The 17,872-nt window shown below is 63.8% G+C and overlaps 1 protein-coding gene across 5 annotated transcripts in view; it reads left to right on the top strand.

Annotated features, from left to right (window-relative positions):
• The window catches only part of PLCH2 (phospholipase C eta 2), a 75,830-nt gene that overhangs the window by 22,334 nt on the left and 35,624 nt on the right, over positions 1 to 17,872 (top strand). The window contains exon 1 of one of the 5 annotated variants that reach the window (XM_033228647.1): positions 15,170 to 15,360. The exons of the other annotated variants lie outside the window; for them this stretch is intronic. Within the exon in view, the coding sequence (XP_033084538.1) occupies positions 15,318 to 15,360 (43 nt within the window). The 5' untranslated portion in view covers positions 15,170 to 15,317. Of the gene's footprint in view, positions 1 to 15,169; positions 15,361 to 17,872 lie in introns of those variants that run through there. 5 annotated transcript variants of the gene reach the window in all.

Raw genomic sequence — 17,872 nt, 5'->3', positions numbered from 1 at the left:
ACGTGGCTGATGGAGGCGTGCTTCCGGGCTGTACAGATCAGTGCCAGCCCTCTGGACTGATCAGTGCTGCCCGGCTAACCCCTGGTAGCCCCGGTGGGGCCACCACCACACATCCCCACTTCTGGAGGAAGCCCCTTGACTCCAGCCACGGGAACTGGCTCCAAGGCCCACTGTGAGGCCAGAGAGCCGCCACCCACCAACATGTCCTCTCACCGTGGAGGGGGCAGCCGTGTGGGGGTCTGTGCCATGGGTGGGCTCGGGGGCTCTGATCCCTCGAGGGTCAGCCGCCGTTGGCAGCAGGGAGCCCTTCCCCCAGACTGCAGCCCCGGTGATGGGCAGGCCAGGCCAGTGGGACCCTCCCTGGGGGCTGGGCAGCATCACAGGGACCTGGGTGAGTGGGCCCCACCGGCCTGGGACCCTAACGTGCTCTCGGCCCCAGCCCTGCCCCCACTTCGTCTGGGCTGCCGGGGGACGGTGGGTGGTGGGGGGGGGACTGTGATTCAGGCTGAGCTGTCACGGACGCCTGTCATCAGCACGCTGATGGGGAAGTGTCTGTTCACACAGAAAATATGTTCTGAGCCCCGGGATCTTTGTCATCCTTCAGAAATGCCAACCCTGTGAAGTGAGGTCTGCTGCGCTGCAGGCCTGTCGGAGGAGGCTGAGCAGAGGCGTCCGTCTGGGCCCTGAGTCTCGGCAGTGCACAGGAAGGCGCCCCTCCCTCCGGCCCGAGGCTCCCTTGCTGGTAGGGGTAGCGGGCAGCCCCCACTGCACTGCTAAGCCTGGAGCTTAGCAGGTGCATCCAGGTGTGCAGAAGGACGGTGGAGGCTGAGTGCAGCCGGGCCACACGACCCAGGACGGTGGAGCTTCAGGGAGCAATCCGGAGGTTCTCCAGGAGCTGCTGAGGCCTGGGTCCCCCTGCCACCTGCTATGCCCCAGCCCTGCCTGGCGGGTAGCAGTCCCGCGGAAGTATTTCATCTCGGCCCAAAGGCAACAGCTGCCGTCCTGGAGTGAGCCCCATGGAGGGCGACCTCTGTGGTGGGGACGGGAGCCCTTGATCCTGCCTCCTCTTCTCCCTCCTGCCCTGGCCCTTCCTGCCTCAGCCCCTCTGGCCTTTGGGAGCGGCCACCGTGAGCAGCAGGAGGCGAGGCTGGGACTGGGGTGGGTCCACCTCCCTCCAGCGGCCCCCTCGCAGGCATGAGGGGAGCAAATGCATCATTCACTCGACCCCAAGCCTCCCCAGAGAGCAGCAGATGGGCCCAGGGAGGGGCTTAAATAATCCCCAGACCCCAGGGACTGGGGATGCCGGCCTAGGGCTCCCTAGCCAGAGGCTGGGCATGAACCTCCCCTCTGGGACGCCTGGCCACCCGGTCAGACTTGGTCCTGGGAGGGCCTGAAGCCTGGCCAGTCACTGTCCTCAGCTGACTGCCCCTGGGCCTGGCCCTGAGTGCAGCAAGTACACAATCAGGGCCGCGCCTTTGCTGCCCGGAGCTCAGCAGAGCCTAGAGGAGGACAACCTGGAGGACAGCCTGGAGGAAGGGGTGCCTGCTGGCACCTGGTCCTGGCTTCTCAGGAGGGAAGTCCCGGCTCACCCCACTGCTTCCCATGGATCCATTCCCGGTGGGGGCGCCCCCTCAGTGCTCTCAGAGCTGGGACCCTTCACCACCTCCACCGAGGCCTGGGCCGCCCATCCCCCACGGTGGCACAAGCCTCCTGCCTGTCCCCCGATCTTCCAGTGGGGCAGCTGGGACAATTTGCCGAAACGCAAGTCCGCCCCCCGATAGCACCAGTGCCCCCATTGTGCTTGGGATGTGGCCTGCGGGCACCATGCTCCCTGGGGCCCTTCCCCATGTGGTGCTGCTTGGGAGGTGAAGACCCCTGAGGTGTATGTTTCCGGTCTGCCCTGTTATCGCCCATTGCAAAGATGAGGACATTGAGGCTGGGGATGGCAGGCGGTGCAGGGGAGGCCCTTGTACTATTTGGAGGGCTCACTGGAAGCGTCTCTGCACACCACAGGCCCTCCCCAGCCTGGAAGAGGGGGCTGCTGGCCCTGGCACGCTGATGGTGGTCTGGGCTGAGACACGGGGCTCACAGCACCTCCTTCACGTGTTCCGAGGCCAGCATTCTCACGGGGCCCTGTGCCCTTTGCCCTCCATGCTGCCCAGGGCCACCCGCTCTGGCAGGGGCAGGACCCTCCACCACCCCTTCCTTCCACGCCTTGTGGGGCGGAGCTCCATCCTCCTAGCGGAGAAAAGTTCACCTCAGTGCCTTTGTGGGGTCTTTGTTCCTGCGTGTAGCCCCTGGACACCCTCTCCTGACTCCAGCAGACGCCAGTCCTGGGTCCAACCCGGTGCGTGTCCCCGTCTCCCGGTCGGGAGGGCTGCTATGGCTTCTGGGGTCCCCAGGATTTCGGGCAATGGTGGTGGGGGCTGCTGGAGAGGCCTGGCCTGTGTCTCCCGAGTTGGGTAGGGGAAAGAGGGCAGGCACCAGCCTGTGTGGGGGAGCCGCTGAGAGCTGAGGCTTGCTGGTAGTGGGTTCTGGGGGTGCTGCAAGCCAGCCCCACCCCCAGTCTGTCACCCACCTATAGGTGCCCACTGTGGGCAGAGCCGTGAGGGCCACTTGGCCTCTCCAGCAGTCCAGGCTGGTGCTCGGCCTCTCTGGGGGCATGTCCTGGCTTGCCTGGCTGAGCTCCTAGGGCAGGCACTGCCTGTTCCCTTCTTGCCCTGCAGCATTGGAGGTGGTGCGGGCCTGGGCCCTCCAGTTCCCCGCAGGCCAGTGCCCCGCCCACCATGCCCGACTCACCCTGACACCTGGGGATCCCCAGGCAGCCCGGAGACGGAGTCTTAGGGCTGCCTCTGCAGGACCCTTGGAAGCGCAGGCACTTGCTCAGGGAGGGGTTGATGGTGTGGTATGGCAGGAGGCGGCACCACGTGGCAGGCTTGATGTGACACGATGTGGTGTGGCCCCTCCGGGAGGATGGTCTGTGGAGGCTCAAGGCCATGGACCTTCTACTCCCCAGGGGCTGAACCAGCAATGCCCTGAGTGGACCATGTCCTTTTACTGGGAAGGGGTGGCCTGACGGCGGACCCCAGGCCTTCCTGTCTGGGACGCTGCAGGGCCTCTGGAGCTCCCTCCCAGGTGAGGCCTCCGAGTGGGGAAGGGCCAGGACGTGAGTCCCAGTGGCTTCTCCAGGGCCTCCCAGGGTCTGGGATAAACCGGGAATGGCGGCTTCCCTGAGAGCAGCCCTGGCTCAGCCCCTTAGTGTCGCGGCCCTTGCGGGGCTGTTGGGACAGGGCCTGTTTCTGAAGGTCTGTGCACTACGTCCTTGGCCAAGTTTGGGGCTCTGTGGCAGCGTGGGTGGGACAGAGCAGGTGGCTCATGGCTCAGGAGCCCCTTAGAGTCCTCTTACTGTCACCAGCGGAGTGTGCGTCACCCCCAGAAACCTGTTGTCCAGGCTGGGGCCTCCCTGCCTGGGGTCAGCCGGGCCTCGGCGCCCCTGTACAGCCTGAGCACGCACGCCCAGCTGGGTCCTGACCCCCACCTGCTCCAGGAGGCTCTGCTCCTCCCTGCAGCCTCCACAGGCTGGACCCCCATGATGCTGAGCCCCCAGTGGGGCTGGGACCTGGCTCTCCCCTCACCCTTGAGACCATGCTCTTTTCTGAGATAGGAACCCAGTTGACCCATCTGCAGGCTTAGCCCAGGCATGGGACCCTTGGCTGTGGGAGCTGGGACGGGTGGGCACCTGAAACTGGACATTGGCTGTGTGATGGCCAGTCTAGGCTGGGCGCTGCCCAGAGGCTCAGCAGGTCCCTGTTCCCTGGCCTGGCTTGAGCGCCAAGGTGTCAGGGCAGGAGGACCCTCGGCCCTGCCAGGCCCCCTCTGAATCCCTTGGTGCGGGTCCCCACGTTTGACGGTTCACCTGCTGTTCCCAGGGCCTGTGCTAGGTTGTGAGACACCCCCCAGGGAGAGCACGTAGGGGCACGGGGTCCCCAGAGAAGGGCCTGCCGGGGGCATAGGGAGGCTGGCAGCCCGCCTTCCTGCAGGTGGAGTTAGACTCAGTGAGTGTGAAGGACGCTCTGTGGCCACCATAGCTGGAGCAGTTGCCTGTGGGGGTGCCAACGCTTGTTCCCTGGGGTTCTGGGGGGCAGGCGGGGGCAGGAGCAGTCAGAACCTTCAGAGGAGTGGCCCCAGGGCCTTTGCTGCGAATGGAGGTGGGAGGCTCCCAGGGGGCAAAGTGCACCTGCTGCAGGTGTGAGAGGGCCCAGCTCAGGGAGTATGGCCCCCAGGAGCCCCTCAGCCCCTCCACCCCACTGCAGGGCCTCCCTCCCCGGCCGTGCCCCCGTCTTCACCCTCCGTACCTGTTGAGCCGTGCCGTGGGTGGAGGCGAGCGTCCTGTGGGCGGGCTGTGTGTGTGTGCGTGCTGTGTGCTCGTGTGTTTGAGTGTATTTTTAAAGCGACTTTGCAGCTGTGTTTGACTTCATTGCATTCTCTGGTAGGAGCTCGGCAAGAGGCGCGTTGTGGGTTATTTTGGGCTTGGCAATACTGGAATTATTAGATTCCATGTTTGTAAGGAAACGGCGTCGCCTGGGGCAGCATTGGCTGTGGGCGGGGGTGTTGATGCCATGTGGGACGTGGAGCCCCGAGGGAAGGCTCTAGTGTGTCCCTTGGGCCTGTCACGGGGTCATCAGGGTCACCAAGCCGCCAGCACCAGATCACCCGGTGGGCAGTTTCCCCTCGGCCTTTGTCAGATTTAGGCCTCCCCTGGCTTCCGAGCGCATCCCCCACAGTTCGTCCCCTGGGCGTTGGCTCCCACCTGACCTGTGGCCTCTGAGCCCTGCAGGGTCTTGTACTGGAAGGGCTGCAGCCCGGCTTGGAGGCAGGGGTGGCGCTGGGGGGTGGGTGGCGCTCTAGCCACGCACTCTGGCGTTTGTCAAAAAAACTTAAATTGCCCCTTGCTCTCAGCTGTGCCTTAAAAAGCTGCGGGTGGTGACTCAGTTGTCACCATCACAGTCACTGCTGCCGCTGCTTCTGGGGACACCTGAGGTCACTGGGGTGGCTTGTCCTGTGCAACCCCCACCCAACAGACCCGTTGACCCTTTGGGGTTGGGGGACATGGGGGAGGTGCTGGAGCTGGTGAGACTCAGCCTCTGTCGGCTTCCTGTCATGGCTGTAACTTGAGGGAGCCTCCCTCCCTGGGGCTCAGTTCCGCCCTCTGGAGCCAGGGAGCTGGGCCTTCCTCTGGCCTTCATTTGTCCAGGGGTCTTGGTGGGAGGAGCCCACCCTTCCTGAGAGCAGGGGCCCACTTGGTAGGACCCTTTTCTGCCCCTTCTAGGTCCAGCGGAGGGGCCCGTGCTGGGTCTGAGGAGAGCAGGTCTCACAGCCACAAAGGGCTCCCAGGCGGGAAGGGATCCCAGGTTCACACCATGACTCCGGCACTGTGAGGGGTGATCCGCACCTCCCCTAGGCCTTGGGCAGGTCCTCTCTGTCCAGCCAGGGCCCCCGCCTGTTGTCTCCGTTTTCTAAGGGGCAAAGGTCACCTACCTCCAGAACCCCCTGGGGCTCCAGTCCTCAGGCGCCTGGTGTGGCGGTGGTGGCTTTGGGTCCTGCCCTGGTGGTCATCTCACACTGGCCAGCCCTTGTACAGGATGGTCTGCGGTGGGGGGGACCCAGGGCTCTTTCAGGTGGGCTGAGATGTGAACTGACCGGCTGGTAGCTCCGTCCATCAGCAAGGACAGGAATGAGACCTGGGCCTGCCTGGCCACGCTGGGCTAGCCTGTCCTCCACTCAGTGGGGACCCCTCCTCCCCTCCCCGCTGGGCTTCAGGGGACTTTCCATGGCTGGAACCTGTGAGTGGCCAGGGGCTGGGGGCCCCATGCTCCCAGCAGCCTTGTGGCTGTGATCACAAGGGGCTGAGTGCCTTCTGCCTCAGTTTCCTGCCACTGCAGCTTCTCGCCAGGGTTTCCAAGTCGCCTGCTCCCCAGTGTCTCCTGGCCTCCTTCCCAGGACGCTCCTTGGGTTCTAGATCTGCTGAGATGGGGGCTGTGTGTGGCGGGACGGGGCTGCACCTACCCTGGGGGAGTGGCTGAGCCACTGGATGGCCTCCTGGGGAGGCCTCCCCAGCCACTGGATGGCCTCTGAGGGGCCCAACAGCGACCTGCAGACAGTCAGGGAGGACTCCCTGAAGGAAGTGGTTTCCTCAGTGTCTGACCACAGGGTAGTCACAAGTTTCCCCAAAGGTGAAGGGTGGCTCACCCCGAGTCCTGGCTGCACCCTGGCACCCACAGCCTGGCGCAGAACATGAACCATCCAGGTCCCAGGAGGCGCGTGCTGGGGGCGGCTCCCAGCCCTTGGATGGTCTCTCCTCGTGCCTAATAGGCAGCCTGCCTTCTTTTCTGTTTTTGACCTGAAAAAAAAGAAAAAGAACATTTGCCTGCATAGCACTGATGGCCACCCGGCCCACGCTGTCCACCGGGCACGTGGTGGGGGGTCGCAGAGAACGAGGAGTGGGCTTCAGGCACCAACGGGGCCACACAGGCACAGGGCTGGTGGGCGCTGTGCTTCCTGGTGCATCCCTGCACCAGGCAGGCGGAGTGGCAGGCAGGGTGGACCCAGTGGGACCAGCAAGGTCAGTGTGACCCCCACTTCCTGGGCCTGGGGAGAAGCTGGGCTCCATCTGTGTCCCCGGAGTGGCCAGTGGCTGGGTGGCCAGGGGAAGATGCCGGAGGAGGCTCTGGCTCTGCCCTCAGGGAAGCTCCTGCCCAGACCACACCCATATAGGCAGCCCACGCCCGACACGGGCAGCGCCCCAAAGACCCATCTGCACAGGGACGTCTCGAGGTCACGTTTCATTCCTGCATCAGCCTCCTGTACTCCGATTCTCACTGGCTTTTAATCTGCACTTATGCAACCATGGTAAAAGGTGACTACATCTGGGATGTCCCTGTGCACTGTGATGTGTGCTTGACCATCTCTGCAGACGGGGGCCCGAGGGGTCACACCGACCTTGCTGGTCCCACTGGGTCCACCCCACCTGCCAGTTCCTGTGAAAGCAGGAAGGCCACTCGGGCCATGCCCATTCTCCAGCCACTCGGCATGTCCAGGTCAGGCCAGGCCAGTGCCCGCAGGGGCCTGTCCAGCCCAGCCTCCAGCCCTTCCCGCGTCATGGGTCCCGGCTGATGGCCCCTGCTGCAGGTGCCCCGCCCCCTGCTAGCGCCCTGCTCCAGGGTCTCTGCTGTCTGCTCCAAGGGGTCTTCACAGCAGCCTGGGCCACACTGGTCTTGCAGCGGGGCTGCTCCTGGGCACTCTCGAGCCACTGCCTCATGGTGACCTGGCTCCCTCATTGCAGACTCAGCCCTGAGTCCTGCTCTCTGGGGCCGGGTTGTCCCCATCTGGAGGTGGGGCTCAGGAGGGGCTCTGGTGATGCCAGGAGGTCATTGGGTTCTTGCCACCCATCAGGAGCCTCACTGGGGCTAAAACCATGCACCCTCAGCATCCACCCAGGGCCTCCTGTTGGCCCTGCGTGGGACATGGTAACAAACGCCACGCTGGTGACAGGTCCTCTCTGGCTGGTTTATTTTGTTTTGTTGGAGATGCATGTGCCCCCTTGCAGGCTTTCCAGTGTTCTTCCTTGCCGGTGGTCTTCCTTTCTGGCTGTCTTCCTTTCCAGTGGTCTTCCTTGCCAGTTCTTGGGCCGACACTGAGCCAGCACTCATCCGAATGCAATGCTGGTACCTGGGGAATATGCTCCTGAGTCATTCACATGCGGGACAGGACGGCTGTGGGAGGCCCGGGGCAGGCAGTGTTTAGAGGCCAGTTTCCGCTCAGCGCCTCATGGTGGGGCTGTTTTCCTTGGCACAGTGCGGGGCAGGTCCAGACGGCCAGGGGAGGGTCCATCGGCCCCTCACCACTCTGCTGGCTCCCCTCTGGCCTGTTTGGCTCCAAGCAAGCACCCTGAGCTGGGACCTGGGCCAAGTGCTCTTCTGCTCCGGCAGTGACTGGGCCCAGCTGGCGCCGCCCAGCCCTACCCAGGCCCCTTCTGCCCTCCGCTTCCTCGCCTTGCTGCTCTAGCCTAGCCTGAGGGAGGGGCCCGCGCCCCCATGGGACTGGCCCTTCATGCCCCTGGGGCCCTGCTGTCCAGGAAATCAGCCCGTTCTCTCCATGTCTTTTCTAAGGCCATGCTGCCCTGGGGTCCCAGGCCAGATTCCCCCAAGAGCTAGGACCACTGACCACTGCTCTGTGTCTCCCATACCAGAAGCCCTCTGGGTGCGGGTCCTACCTCTGGTTTCCTTACTTCCTCCCCAGTTCTAAGCCATGCCCAGCACACAGCAGGTGCTTAATAAACCCTGGCTGATGGCTGGGGGTACGGAACAGGTGGGCTGGAGACAGGCAAGGAAGGACGCAGGGGGTGGCCAGTCTTGGCCCTGGGGCAGGGACCGTGTGGGCTCCCTCTGGCCTGAGAACCGAATCTGAGGACTGGGATTGTGGGATCCAAAGGCAGGGGTTTAGTGGCATAAAAGGGACACTGCTTCTTTTTCAAGGATTTTCATATTTTTAATGATGCGAGCAGCTGGGAGGCCTGGGGCAGCACCCAGGTGTCAGCTGGGCTGCTCTGGCCTGATGACCCTGGTGGAGGCTGGTGAGGCTGAGGGGCGCCTGGTCCTGGGGATGGGGACTGGCCTGCCTATGGGAACAAGGCTGTGGGGGCCTTTGAGCAGCAGCCAGGGGCTGATGGCGCTGACTCAAGCTCAGGTTTCACAGTGACTGGCTGTGTGGCCTTAGCAGGTCTCACAGCTTCTCTGAGCCTTCGACCTCTCAGTGCAGGGGTGACACTCCCCACCTGCAGGGCAGCAGCCACCGGTTTGCCTTTTTTCTCTCTGCCCTTCCTTCAGCAGGCCCTTGAGGCTGGGGGCCAGCCTGGTGGGGCAGGGGTTCAGAAGTCTGCCCAGTGCTCCTCTCTGGGGCTGGATCTCACACCCCACATGGGAAGGGTCTGGGTGGGGCCAGGTGGCCAGCAGCTCCTGACAGACCCGGCTGAGGGTGTGTGTCCTGGGACGTGACTGCATTGGTGGTCATGTGGCAGTGTTCGTCCTGGAATCCTGCTCACTGGACTCCGTGCCAGGCTGGCCAAGGCTCTGCATGGCTGTTGCACGCGGGCACAAAATCTAGGTCAGGCTGGTGCAGGGGGGTAGGGCTGGGCAGCCAGGGCAGTGCCTGCTCCCTCAAGGTCCAGTGGGGCTCTACAGCCCAGGGCTGGGCACCTGACCCACCAGCCTTGGCCAGGTCCCTTCTGGCGATGCCTGAACTCCCTGGCAAGGCTGTCCTGCGGCAGGGAGGAGGGAGGCATGTGGGCACCTGCTGTGACTGTGGATGCTGCTAGCAGGGCAGGCTGAGCTCGGTCCATGTGAGACCCAGCCCCTGGGCACCGGGAGGCCAGGATGTGTGGGCCCTGCTGAGATGATTCAGGCCAGAGCCTTGCCGAAGCTCCGGTCCCTGAGGCTGCCCCAGCTTTCACTCCCTGCTGCGTTACCTAGCCTCAGGGCCTCGGGGCCTCGGCTCCCCTCCTGCCTGCAATAGGGAACACTGTGGGGACAGTGACAGCCACTGGACACCCCATCCCCATGCCTCCCGCCTCTGTGGGCCTCAAATTTAGCTGTTTCTTGCTCTCTCTTCTGTGTTTCTTCTGCGCCTCTGCCTTGGCATTAACAGTGTTCCCTTTGAACCTGTCTGCCAACTCCCCCAGGCTTGGGGGGACTAGGACAGGGCTGGGGCCTTTGTTTGGGGAATGGCACTGTGGAAGGTGGGCAGGGCAACTGGGGATGTCAGACTCATCCACACCCAGGGCCTCTGCATCTGGCCCTCCCTGGCCATCCACCCGGGACGCCCTGTCCTGTCAGCTTGTGTTTGCTTGAGTCCCACTTTCTTGGGGCTGCCTCCTCTGGAGCCCCCTCTCTGGAACTCTGCCTACACTGGCTGTGCCACTTGGCAGCCCCTCCGCCTGACACCCCTTCCGCCTGACACCCCTCTGCCTGACACTCCTCTGCCTGACACCCCCATGACACTCCCTCCACCTGACACCCCCTCTGCCTGACACCCCCTCTGACACCTCCTCCACCTGACACCCTTTTGCCTCACACCCCCACCGCCTGATACTTCCATGACACTCCCTCCACCTGACACCCCCTCCGCCTGACACCCCCTCCGCCTGATGTGTGGTCTTGTCCCCATGGCCTGCTGTCAGGTGGTCGTCCCAAGGCATCTTGGTCCATCTGGGGCAACTGCAGTCAGTTTGGGTGGCCTGTGGTCAGTCTGGCCAGGTCCTAACTGGTCTGTCTTCCTCCTCAGCCAGAGGCTACGGGCTCCTCTGTGACCTTAGAACCCCAGAACCAAGCTCTGGGCACCGCTGGGCACCGCTGGGGTGGTTCCACGTGGGGTCCTGGGGGCTGAGGGAGTAGGGGGATCTTTTTGTTGGGGACACACCAGGGCCTTAGAGGGGCAGCCCTTGCCTTACCCTGTGCTCCCACCCCCCAGCTACTGCCCAGGACAGGAGGTCGCTCAGCCCGTCCTGGTGCCGAGATGTGTGTCGGGGTGGTGGGGGTGCGTCTGGCCCTTCAAGGCCCCCACAGTGGGCTTAGTTTCCTAACCGAAGCCATAACATCCACAGGACTCTTAAACCAGGCGAGGAAGCAACATGGAGTTCGCTTTGATGTTGAATAATTAATGCAATGTCTGAGGTACCGGCTTCTGGGCTGTGTCTCTCCCAGCCGCAGAGCTGTCAGCACCGTCTCGTCATTGGAGGGGCCTGCATTTCTGTCTTTAAACATGCGCTTGGCACCTCTGAGAGGTGATTAGGACATTCTGTGCACGATGGGGAGGCTGGGGTGCTCACCTCCAGGGGGCTGCAGGGCCAGTGCGACTGTTGGGGACCAGCCCACCCTGGAGGGGGAGCTGCAGGGTCAGCTGGGCTGTGAGACCCTGAGCAAGATTCCCCTGCCTCAGTTTCCCTATCTGAAAAGTGAAGAGGTTGGATCCAGGGACCTCTGGGGGCCCGTCTAACTCAGGCATTCCAAGGTGGTGGAGGAGCAGAACCAGGGACACATGGGGGACCTCGCTGTGTGCCCAGGTCGCCCTGGTGCTGGTGGGCAGGCTGCAGAGCCCTGCCTGCTGAAGTTTGCTGAACTGGGCTGCAGCTGAGAATCTGTTTACTGCAGCAGGTCATCAGGAAGCGTTTCCTTGGAGACATATGTAGGACAGAACTCGGAAGCTGAAACCGAGGCGCCCCACGAAGGCCCCACACCGCTGGCGGGAGGCGGTTCTCAGGGCTCTGCTCCTGGAGGCTGCTGGGACACAGCTGCCGCCCGGGGACTGGTGAGAGCCCGTGACCCGAGAACAGGGCTCCTAGCCCCTCCTCACAGCAGTGGCTACCCAGGGGGATATCGCACTTGGACTTTGGTGCAAGAATGTCTCCCGCCAGACTCCACTGAAGGTGTCCACTGCCCTCCTCCGGGAACCCTCCTCCTCCATGGCCTGAGCCAAGGCACCAGCTGGCCAGGCCCTTGGAGAACTGCTGGTCCTCCCTGGTTTAACACGGGGAAACTGAAGCCAGAGGGACAGTAAACTCCCACGGGGTATGCAGAGTCAGGCAGAGCCAGGGTGTGGACTGGGGTCTCCTGAGCCTGCCGAAGCACTGCCCTTCCTGGCTCCTGTCTACAGTGGCATTTTCTGGAACACACTCAGGGCACCCCTCGCTCACCAGCAGCCCCAGAGGACATGGTGCTAGGCTCCTGAACAGTGGGATCGCTTGGCAGCTGGTTGCGGGTGTGACCAGGCCACTGGCCTCCCCAGCTGCACAGGGTACGGCCCACTGTCCAGGAGAGGGCTCTGGGGCTCTGGAGCAGCTGGCCTGTGGGAAGTCCTGGGGATGGGGTCTCTTTTCGTGGGGTTTGAGTGTGGGCAGGGGGGCTTCACGAGCTTCTTACCTCCCCACTCTGCCCTCACTCTGGTCCTCCCCTGATGTACGTCTCCATCTTCCATCCCTGGCTTTCTCTGGGGCTGTTTCTGCTCAAACTCTGAGTCACCTGCGGGCCCAGAATTGGCGATCCTGACGCAGACTGGTGCATGGAGTGCTTGTCTGGCCCCTGGGCATGCACACGAGTACACATAGGCCCTCGGGGTGCCCGGGAGACTGGAGCAACCCTGGCCTGTCGTGGCCCCCGTCTGTGGGCTGGCCGTGTCTTCCTGAACCTGTGCCCTGGGGCAGGGACCACCTAAATGGTTTTCTTTGGAGATGAGAGGTAAAGGGACTTTTGTTGCAGGATGGCTGAGGAGAGGGGTCACCTCCTGCTTCCCCAGGCCAATGGAGAAAGCAGGAATGGAAGGTGCACTGCAGGGAAGCCAGGGCCTGGGCTCTGTCTGGACTCTGCTGCCTCCCGCCCCTACCCCTGTGAGATGCTGGGCGGTGCCCTGCCCACCTGGGGCCTCTGTCCAGCCTGCAGGGCAAGAAAGCCCCTCCAGCTGAGAGAGAGAGGATGGAGACACTGCGGAGTCTGGGGTGGGCAGCGTGGATGTCAGGGAAGCACCTGGTGCAGGTGGCCTCGGGCTCACGGCTGGCTCTCGGTCAACTCACACAGACTGAAAATGGGACCCTCAGGCTTGGCTCTGCAGGAGGCATTAGGGCCTCAGCAGGCCCTGAGGCTGGGTCTGGTGTCACTGCAGCCCAGGAGGTCAAGGGGAGCGGTTGCTTTTGTGTGCAGAGTCTGGGCCTGGGGAGCAGGTGTGCAGTATTTCCAATGCACATCGAGGAAACTGAGGCACAGGGGAAGGGGGATCAGCTCTGTCCGCCTACAGGCCTAGCTGAGAACCCAGGGCTGCAGGCCCAAGGTCTAAGCTCGCCCTGTCTCAGGGCGTGGTGTCCTCTGGCCTCTGTCCTGGCAATGCCTGTGAACCCAAGGACAGATCCAGCCAGGGCTCACAGCCAGATCCAGCCTTAGACTGTGGGGACAGGGGTAGCCTCTCAGACCCAGAAGGCAAGGACCAATCCCAGCAAGCGGGGCTGAGGAGACACAGCTCTGGGCCCACAGAGTGGGGACCCTCTGCCCTCTGCCATCCACCCTGCGGCCAAGGCAGGAGCTAGGTATGGTCCTCCCAGCTGTGCTGGTCCATGGGCAGGGGCAGGGGCTCTGGCAGGCTCCCGGCTGGCTCTGCGTCCCTGGGCACGTTTGTTCCTTCCAGTCACCTTCTTCAAATGAGGAGAAAATTGAACTCCCGGGGCCTGGTTCCCCTGCCACCATGGCACCTCCCTGCCCGCCACCCGCCGCCCGCCGCCCGCCACCCGCCACCCGCCGGGCCAAATGCTCTCAAAGACAGAATTCTGCTTAAATGCCCAGAAAAGAGATTTAGGAGATCAGAATCTTAAGCAAATTAACATGTGCAGTGGGCGGCTTTTAATCACCGCCTTTAATCGCAGGCCGTGGTGATGGAAATCATCTCCTGGCTGAGTGGCGGGCGGGGCTGGCCCTGAGGATGGATTATTCATTAGAACCTGAACCTGGTTTCACCGACCTCTGGAGGGGGGCTCAGGGGCCTCTGTCCACTCCAGGGAGGTGTGGCTGGGTCGGGACCTGCAGTCCGCACACCTCTCTCCCTCCTTCCCACCCTCGGGCGTGTCTGTGGCTTTCGCCTTCTGTCTCCTCTCCCCACCTCAGTTTCTCCCTTCTGAGACTTGGGGCTGCTGGCCCTTTCCTGAGTGGGCTGTCCCAGGGGACACGCAGAGCCCAGGTGTGGGCGATGCTGGGATGCCTGTTGCTCCTGGGTCACTGGCTGCCTCTGGCACACGCTCACTGCAGTGTCGTTGCCCGGACAGCCCCCATTGTGGCCTGGCCTCCCCTCAGCCCTGCCACTCAGCTCAGCGCCGGGACCCACTGAGACAAGGGGCCCACAGGGAGGGACCACCCCTCCCTTCTCACAGCTGTGCCCAGCCAGGTGCACTCAGGCCCTGGGGCCCTGGCTGTGCCGAACGGGCCGCGAGACTGTTCATTCGCGAGGGCAGGTCCCAAGAGCCCAGGGCATGGGCTGGTCCAGCTGAGGGTCCCAGGTCACCCTGAGTGGTGGTGAAGGCAGGAGGCAGCTCCTTTAAGGGTGCCAGGCAGCTGGGCCCAAGGGCCTTCCCTGGCAGGACCTAGGTGGTGACTGCAGTTGCTGGTGGCTCCCCTCCCCCTCCACACTGGGGCCCCGCCTGGCAGTAGGTGGTCACACCTTGAGGTGGCAGCAGCTCAGAGAGCCCAGAGGTGGCCCCACATCCTCCTGCTCGGGCCTGCGTGCCTGCCTGCCCTGCCCACATCCAGGACTCAGCATCCACACAAGCTTCCCAGGCCACGCTCTGCAATGGGGGCTCGAGGCCCCTTGGGGCAGAGGTGGCTCCTTTCAGAACACCCCTCATGGATGGATGTCTCTTTTGTCTGGAAAATGTTACGTCTCTCAGATGCTGGGAGCAGTGCATGCATGGGGAGGCAGAATGCTGGCTTGGCAAGGGCGAGGACCCCAGGGCAGGCAGCTCAGCACTGGACAGACAGGATTGGGAGGCGAGGGGCTGAGAGAGTGCAGGAAGGCGAGTAGCAGCACGCAGGGCTGCAGCCATCACCATCGCTATCACCAGGAGCTACTGCTGGGGCTCGGCCTCCCCCAGCGCTGGACGCCCCCCAGGGCAGCCAGTGAAATGTCACCTCAGTGACCCTTGGCAGTGCTTAACCCTTCCCAGAGACCCTCCTGGGGTGAGTGGCTCTTCTTGGCTGCAGCCTGCGGGGCCTGGGGTGTAATGACCAGAGGGTCCCTGTGGTGGAGGGGCAGCCAGCCAGGGAACATTTGGCTCTGGTCCTGGGGGTACAGCCACCCCTCAGTAGGAGAAGCCCTGCCGGGAGGGAGGGAGGGCAGGATGGACGGCGGATGGTCGCTCATGCTGCTATGGGAAGAGCCAGCAGGCAACCCGCCTCCCCTTCTGGCCTCTCAGTGGAGCCAGCTCAGCTCCCACCAGAGACACCGGCCCAGGTGCCCTCCCCCGCCACCCCAGCAGATGCTGCTGAGCCCAGGCTGGGCAGCCAAGGGTTAAGTGGGAGGGGCTCCCGCGGGAGAGGCGGTCCCAGCAGCGGCCCCGTCCCGCCCTCCCCTCGCCTTCCTCACGGGCGCAGCAGTGTGTGGGGCTGCAATCGGCATGGGCACTGCGCGCGGGGTGCCCCTGCTCGGGCTGGGGCTCAGGGGACGCCGGGGGCCAGCACAGGGCCCGGTGTCCCTCGGGCCGTGCCGGTAACTGGGATTGGCGCCCGTCGGCCATGGAAGAGCCTGGGCCCCCAGGTGGGCTCAGCCAGGACCAAGGTAAGGGGGGCAGGTGGGGTCCCAGAAGGGGGCTGTGATGGTCCCCGTGGGGAGCCCAGGACAGGAGCTGTTCACTGGTGACCCACTGACCCCTCGAGGGCAGCGCAGGGCCCCTCCCAGCAGGGTCTCCGGGATCACGGCCCAACGACCCCTTTACCTGCACATCCCTCAGACGCGGTCCCAGAGGAGGGATGCAGCCCCCACCCCTTGGCGCCTGCACCTTGCCTCATCTGCCCCTGTTCTGACACCTGGCAGGGAGAGGGTCTGCTCCCTGCAAGGGGCCCAACATAGTCCAGGTGGGCAGTGGGGGAGGCGCCCTCAGCCATGCTAACACAGGTCCTGACCTCCAGCCTGACCCCAGCGGATGCACACTGCCCGGTGGGGGGCAGGTCCGGGGGTGCCAGGGGCTGGTAGGCTCTGGCCTTTTGGGCTCTGGGGGCTCTCCTGGCCCAACCCCACCCCAGCCCCTCATCCAAGTCGGCAGAGGTGGCCCTGAGCTGCAGTCAGCACCATGGACAGAACAGCTGCCGCTTTCTCTGGGGACCTGCAGTTGCTGTGCATCCTCAGGGTTCCCTGGAGTCACACGCTGGCCCGGTCCAGCCCGCTCCGCTCCGGGTTGGAGATTTCTTGCTGTGATCTGTCACGCTTTCCTGACCTAGGAGCCGGACATTGCCCTGTGCAGACAGAGCAGAGTGGCAGGGGTGGCGGGGGCCCTGGGCTGTTCACAGCAGGAGCTTCCGAAGGGCGTCCTGGGCAGGCACCTTCAGCACTGGCTGGGGCAGGGTCTCCAGCTCCCCAAACACAGCGCTAGCTCTGGGCCAGGGGCAGGGAGAGGAAAAGGTGAAGGGGGACAGTGGCCACAGCTGCAGAAGGAGTGGCTCAGGCCGGACACCGGGAGGAAATTCCTGGGCTTCCAGGGACAGTAGGTTCCAGGGACAGTAGGAGCTTGCCTCCTGGTGGTTTGGAACCTGGTTGTTCTGTCCTCTGATTGACGTGGACACGTGGGGTGGGACATGGCATCGCTGTGGGGCAGACTGGGGATGGGTTGCTGGTTTTTGCCTCTGATGAACCTTGTGACCTCACACAAAAGACTGAGCCTCTCCGAGCCTCCATGGGTGAGAGGACTAGCATGGGCTGCTTTCACAGGGTGGCTGGGAGCGTTCAGAGGAAGTGTGTCTGCAAAGTGGTTGTGCTGTGCCTGGCCCATGCCGCTGCTCCAGGGTGCCCGTCCCCTCCTCTGCCCCACCCCTGTCGGAGGTGCCCTCTCTAAATGGAGGTCAGTGTGGCAGGTGTAACCAGGGCTGCTGGGGCAGACACTCTGTTTGTAGGATGGGCTGCATATTCAGGTCACTCCAAGTGCACCCACTCGCTGACCGCGGCCCCCATCCCAGGGCTCTCCTGAGCACATTGTCCCTGGTTCCTGCCTGTCTGGCCTGCAGAGAGCTCCCTGGAGTCACTGCCCTGTGCTGGCCACTGGGCTCAGGATGCCTGCCTGCTGTGGACAGGGGCTGGCTGCTGCCAGGTGGCCCCAAAGCCCCAGGTTCCAGGAGACCCAGCACACCTGGGGTCTGCAGCCAGCCAGGGAAGGGCCTAGTCTTAGGAGGAGGCAGTGGTGGGAGTGGCTCTGAGCTCACCCTCCGTGCCTGCGTCCTCTGGGCAGAGGGAGGGGAGCCAGCAGCACGGTCCTTACAGACTCCACGTGCTGCCGAGGACGGAGCAGATGGGCCGGTGTCCTGGGTCCAGCCCTCCATCTGCACAACTAATGAGCTGATGACGATGGCGTCCCAGTTCCTGGCACCTTCTCCTGGAGAAGCTATGGGCTGGCCCTGCCCGGGTAGTGCCCTTTGCTGGGGCAGTTTTGTGGGGGATGCCTGGGGCCCTCTCAGGGACCCAGGCCCAGCGGCTCCACCTTCATTGAGGGTGGGCTGGGGGAGGGGTTGGGGAAGGGGATGAGTAATCCAACGTGCCTGTTTCTTCCCGGGATTTTGCTCCCAGCACTGTGTACGTGGGCTCCCGCCGGCTGGACGGACTTCCTGTGTGGGCAAGGCGAGTGGGCGCGGGCCTCCCGCGTGGGGGCAGGGTGGAGTTGGTGGACACCATTCTCAGGACAGGACGTTTCCTCTGGTTCCTGAGAAGTCACTCACCGGGGTGGCCCCAGGCATGGGGGCCTCCATGCCAGCTGGTTGAAGACCCCAAGAGGGAGCCTTGTGGCTTACGGTCACTGGAGATACAAGTGAGCCACTCCGGTGGGGCTGTGGGGCCCCCTCCAGCTCTGCCCCAGAGAGCAGCACCTGGGCAGGGGCCACAGGGGCCTGTTTCAGCAGGCAGGTCCTAGGCACCAGGATGCAGCCCTGACTTGGGGACGGTGGCCACACTGTCCTGGGTGTAGGTTCCTTCCACCTGCTCAGACCTGGCCACCCAGGAACACACCTCTGAGGGACTTGAGTGGTTTTGGTTTCACGTTGATCAGACCCCCGGCTGCTCCAACTTTCAGGCCCCTACTGTGGAGTTG

The sequence above is a fragment of the Trachypithecus francoisi genome, unplaced genomic scaffold (genome assembly GCF_009764315.1).
Source record: "Trachypithecus francoisi isolate TF-2019V2 unplaced genomic scaffold, Tfra_2.0 Lachesis_group12, whole genome shotgun sequence".
NCBI lineage: Eukaryota > Metazoa > Chordata > Mammalia > Primates > Cercopithecidae > Trachypithecus > Trachypithecus francoisi.
Note: the sequence above shows the minus strand (reverse complement) of the source record. Positions and strands in the feature narration are given on the sequence as shown.